The sequence below is a fragment of the Quercus suber genome, unplaced genomic scaffold, assembly GCF_002906115.3.
Source record: "Quercus suber isolate HL8 unplaced genomic scaffold, Cork oak 2.0 scaffold_19, whole genome shotgun sequence".
Classification (NCBI taxonomy): Eukaryota; Viridiplantae; Streptophyta; class Magnoliopsida; order Fagales; family Fagaceae; genus Quercus; species Quercus suber.
Window position 1 is genome coordinate 1,168,524 of NW_027069484.1, and position 6,000 is coordinate 1,174,523.

Genomic DNA, 6,000 nt, shown 5'->3' on the forward strand with positions numbered 1-6,000 from the left:
ACTTGAAAATGAATGCATGTACCTCATTACACATTACAATAAATTAATATTTTATCATTAAAAAAAACTAATATTTTTTGTTGAATAGAAAAGAATACTAAAAAGAATTAAACAAATGATTAAAAGCTTTGCTGAAGGTGGAAGGCTAAATGAAGAATATTTTATTTGCTTCTTAAAGAATGCATTAGATGGCAATACCTTAGGTTGTTGCAGCTAGGAATAAAATGCGTGGAACAAAAATATTAGTTGGGAACTTTGCATAATATATAATAAAATATTTATATTTTGAAGATTCATCAACCAACACATTATTTTACATACTTGATATTTACACGTTGGCCAATGCCATTTATTGTGTACAATATGATTATTTATTTTGAGATTTTTTTTGCTATGAAAGATGAGTGTCTATATATATATATATATATCTCTCGCTAGGTGGTTACCCAAAACTTTTATTAAAATTTAAATACTAAGGAAATAAAATTATTTATTGTTGAATATAAATAAATAATTCATTTAATTCTTTGCTTAGAAATAGTATTTCTAACCATTATCAAAATGAATAAATAAATAATTTACATGTCATTAGAAAATGGAAAAATGTAAATTTTTAAAACTAATATAATTTAGAATAGGAACATATTGTAATATTGTTTGTGTAAATTGACAAATATTTAATTACTTTTCTAACTTAAGAACATAATTATTCTTTTTATATTCTTGATTGTGTGTTAAATTGTTTTTGTTGGATCTTAAAATTTGTTTTATTCTCTAAGAATGCATCACATGCTATAACCTTATTAGAGGGATTAAGATAACAATCTTTAAGCATAGTGGACTAAAATGAAAATTCACCAAGCTTATAGGGTGTAAATTGTATTTTTGCATATATATATGTGTGTGTGTGTGTGAGAGAGAGAGAGAGAGAGAGGGGCATGCGAATTCTTGAACCTTATAAATACATTGAAATAATTGTATATGCTAATTAATACTTTAACATAAAAGCTAAACTTTGATGAGGTGGAAGCCTAAGGGGGTGTTTGGTTCGCTGTGATGTGCCCTTGATGTGAAACATATTACGATGATGTGATGCATATTACGATGATATGACATTAAAGTTTTTGGTTTATTTTATTTCAAACATTACCATAATTTAAAATTACAAAATATATCATATCATTTAATCTCATCACCTTCCTAAACAATGTAATATTGTATTATTATATTGAGATTACAAGAACGTAATATTATAGCGTAATGTAACATTACGACAAATCAAACGCCCCCTAAATGAAAAGAATGTTATAGAAACTAAACTTTAATTAAGCTAAACTCATGCTCTCCCACATGAGGTCTCTTTAATGTTGGGCTAGGTGGAGCCTTGATCTGGATTATGACCAAACCCAATATAAAAGTGTTACGGTTTTAATGGGAGATTTTCTGAGGCATAGCCCATGGAGCCTCCTTAATATCGTTATTTCAGATTAGGGTTTGTCGATTTGTTTGAGAGAGAAAAACTATATTATCACATATTGTATTTTTTCCTGAAAATAGTGAAATCACTGCAACTTTGTAGACGTAGGCAAATTGCGTGTTGAATCCCATTTCCTCCCCTTGTTGTAACAATGGAATTATCCACAAAAAAAAATAAAAATCCTGCATTAAGTTGTGTGACAGTACCTTTTAAATGTATAGGTCATATGATGGGTCTAGTAGCAAAATTTTTTTTATATAAACAATTTTTTTTTTAATAGTCATTGTATTATGAATCATTTTGAGTTAGATGTGTTGGTATTTTGTCAAATGTCTCTTTTGTAGCTAAATTTCTGACATAGAAGAGAAAATGTAGTGCAACCCATTATGGTTATTGCACTTTGGACATTAACTGTTCTGTTGGTGACCTATGTGTCTATGAATATGTTGATCACCTTATATCTTATTTCTTTCGTGTGCATGTAGATTTTAAATTTATGATTAGAACTGAAACATTATCAAAATGTTGGCGATCAATGTACACACAAGTTCACCTCTAAATCAATTTGAAATAATTCAGCAATGGAATCTTTTACCACAGGGATGGAAAATTGGACCAACGGTGTTGACATTGTGTGAACACCTTTTTGTGAGTTTTGCAATCCGTGCACTGAGAAAGCAAGCTAATAAGTATATAGCCAACATCAAGTGGAAGAGAGAGTCACATGATGATAATCAAAAAGCAGTTGTCCTTGCAAAGCCCAAAGCAGACAAACAAAGGTTAAAATTTATCTGGAAATGGGAGATTGGCAAGTTTGTATTGTCAGGCATTGTGGCATATGTTGATGGAAGGTTATGTCGTTGCATACCTAATCCAGTAGCACGACGGATTGTGAGTGGATTTTTGCTGAGTTTTCTTGACAACAATCGCAAAGAATAATCTATTTGTGTATATCTTTGTACCCTGAATGTATATATTGAAGCTTTTATATGGCTGACACACAAAAGCTGGCTGCACATACTCTTCCTTTTGCCCAATATTATGTTTTCCTTAGTCTTCTTTTTGTATTTTTTTTTTTAATTAATTTAAGCTAAAATAAAGCAAAACTAAATTAAGATATGCACATGCTAAAAGCAGAATATTGTGAGTAATCTGAAATGTAGCATTTGCTCCAATGCTTTGTACACAGCTTCCTTATCCATATACTTTTGCTTGTGAATCCCAGCATTTTGTTCTAATGCAATTTAGGCGAGTAGAAGCTAAATATGAAATATGTGAATAACACAACTCTTCTACAAATCTAGCTCTACAAGAATTTTAGGTTTACATTCTAATCAGTTCCAATACCTAACCAGTAACCATATGTGGACTCAAATTTGACGAGGCATGCAATAAAAACACCCGCAACCTATCATCTAAAATTCTAAAAATTACATAATATAAAAAATTAGCATCTGCTCAATCAATCAATTTGCATCATTTTCCTCCGGCCAGGGAAAACTTGTCCTTAAGTTTTGGTTGCAATCTTTCATAATTTATTGGGACCCCAAATAATTTTCACCACCATTTCCTTCATTATTGCCTTAGCGCACCAAGAAATAGCTCCTAAGCCCTAATATGCCAATAAAAACTTCTGCATAACAAAGTTGACAACTCTTCTTCAATTCTTAATATGAACATGTCACAAAGAATAATTACTACCACTCACACAACTTTGTTCGAGAAAGAGCTCAATCTTATCCTTTCATCTCTTGAATCTTTCCAAATTGAGTCTCTCTACAAATTCTTCCCAAACACGATCAAATCTTGCCTTCATTGTTAAAAAAATAAATTCCTCATGATTCAATGTTATGCCAATTGAGGAACTATTTAAAATTACATATGTTCAAATGAAATCGCCCACCCTCACCAAAATTGTTCTCTTTGGAACTTACTGAAAAAACCGAGGTTATTCAACTTGACATGTTTATGTGAACTTTTCACATCTATAAGAACACTTTAAGATTTCCATCAAACACTTACTGTACATAACCCTCATGTATGGTTCTTAAATTATACAAAGAACTTTTCTACAACATATATTCATCATCGTTGGAATACTCATCGTAGATTGATGGTGAATCCAAATTAACAAATGAAACTCTTTCAATGTGTTCATCCTCCTTGACATCCAAATTCTCCTCTTCCTCTACATACTGCAGATTCATATGTTAATTTCGAGGCTAATTGACAACAACTAAGATAGGGAGCTGCTATAATAACACATCAAATTGATCCTCCATCTACTAAACTTTGATGAATTCTGAATAGTTCCTTTCATTCTAATACAATTACATTTTGATTAAATTAGATCTTATGTTATCAGATAAAAATATTTTCTTACATTGATTCTTCAACATGAATGATTTGCTTGCCTCCAAATGACTTAGCCCAATAGGAAAATCTCAATTCATCAAGCATTTTGATACAATCAAATTGAAAGCTCCAATGGCCCCATATTTTTGGAGACTAAATCATGTGATTGAATAAATTCTCCAAAGTGCAGCTCTAGATGGTATCACATTCACATGCAACCTCATTGTATTGAATGTATTCTTCATACCTTACACTTGCATTTTTGAGCCAAACAATTTAGAAATTATGAAACACTTGAGACCATAAGTGGGGTGCTTGGCCAATAATGAAAGTAGGAGGTTTGAAGAGGTACATCTAAAAGCATGAGATTTAATTTGTCACAAGGATAAAATTATAGGGTGTTTTTTGAACTATACCCTAAAATATGAAAGTTTGATCAACCAATATGTATCACTTTCTAACCAAATGTGAGAGAAATGTGTCATTACAAGTAGGATTTTGATGTGAAACCGCTTAATTATAATGCCATGACCACCCCCCCTCCCTCCCTTTGCCACGACTTATCAAATAGATTATTTTTGTTTTGCTCAGTATTTCTGCATAGCCATAAGAGAACATTTCAATCATACCCGGTTGAACCGTATATGATTCTTCTATCTCAAGCTTTAATCTATTCCAAGTCACCAACTAAGCCATAGAGGAGTCGGGTCACCAAGGCCATTGAGGAAAAGAATGCATTTAGTGGTATGGAGTAAAATCACTAGAGCCAAGGAGGAAGGAGGGCTCGGGATCAATGCAATCAGAGCAAGAAATCTAGCCTTGCTATCAAAATTGAATTGGAGGCTCTATATGGAGAAAGATGCACTTTGGACTAAAGTGATCCTAAATAAATATTGTTCCCAAACAAGAAGTATATCCAATGATCCAGATAAACTTCCATGCTCTATCACATGGAAAACAATCAAATAGGGGTTTCCAGTATTTGTTAAGGGAATTTATTGGAATGCAGGCAGGAGTTCAAAGCTTAATTTCTGGGTGGGCCCTTGGGTTAAAGGAGACACTATGAGGGAAATTATTGAAGGTCCGTTGCAATATAATGAGGACAAGCTCACCATTGAGGAAATGTTCAAAGATGGCTACTGGAATTGGGAAAAACTGTCTTTTGTGTTCCCAAACACCATTAAGGAAAAAAAATAATGCTATTCCCATCCCATTATTTGGAGAAAGCAAGGACTTTATCAGCTGGAAATATACCCCAAATGGAAAGTTCAGCACGGCCTCAGCCTATAAATTAGCAAAGCCTGATGAAGGCCAAATTCCTGAGTTCTCAGGTAAATGGATTTGGAAACTTGATACCGCACCTAAAATACGCCATTTTCTATGGCTATGTCATCATAAAAGTGTGCCGGTGAGGGAGACCATTGCTGCTAAAGGAGTGGAATGTGATACAATCTGCCCAGTTTGTAAAAATGCAGAAGAATCACTTAGTCATGCTTTGAGAGAATGTCCATTTGCTTTAGAGTTTTGGAGGAAAATCAAAACTCTTCAAGCCTCCTTTCAAGTAGAGCTACTCGATTGGCTAAAAAGCAACTATCTTTGTGATCCAAATATTCTGGTGAATGGATGTCCATGGAGAATCCAATTTCCGTTTGTTGTCTGGCACCTATGAAAACACAAAAATGGGGTGGTGTTTGAAAATACTATCCTGAATATGAGCCTTCATACCTATTGCATTCATTAGTCTATTGAATATTTTTACTACATTGGGGAAGCCTCAAAAGAAAAGCATTATATGGTAGCTCAAGTCAGGTGGAAAAAGCCAAGGGATGGATAGGCTAAATTAAATACTGATGGTGCCTCCTTGGGCAACCCAGGGAGGGCAGGTGGTGGAGGAATTCTTAGGAATCATAGAGGGATGTGGATTAAAGGATTTGCTCGAAGAGTAGGCCACACTACTTGTTTATTAGCTGAATTTTGGGCCTCGAGAGATGGGCTGCAAATGGCCTTACAGTTGGGAATCAATTGCTTAGAAGTAGAGTTGGATGCCAAGATTGTTGTTCAGTTTTTACTTTCTAACTCAAACCACATTGCAGCATATTCACCCCTCTTAAATGACTGCAGGTACCTCCTAAGTAGGTTTCAGCAAGTCACAGTCAGCCATGCTTTTA

At 33.6% G+C, this 6,000-nt stretch overlaps 1 protein-coding gene across 1 annotated transcript in view; it reads left to right on the forward strand.

The window, feature by feature from the left end:
• Positions 1-2,530, forward strand: part of LOC112038075 (uncharacterized) — a 39,895-nt gene extending 37,365 nt beyond the window's left edge. The window contains 1 exon segment of the mRNA XM_024070894.2: positions 2,078-2,530. Within this exon segment, the coding sequence (XP_023926662.2) occupies positions 2,078-2,416 (339 nt within the window). The 3' untranslated portion in view covers positions 2,417-2,530.
• The last annotated feature ends 3,470 nt before the right edge of the window (positions 2,531-6,000 follow it).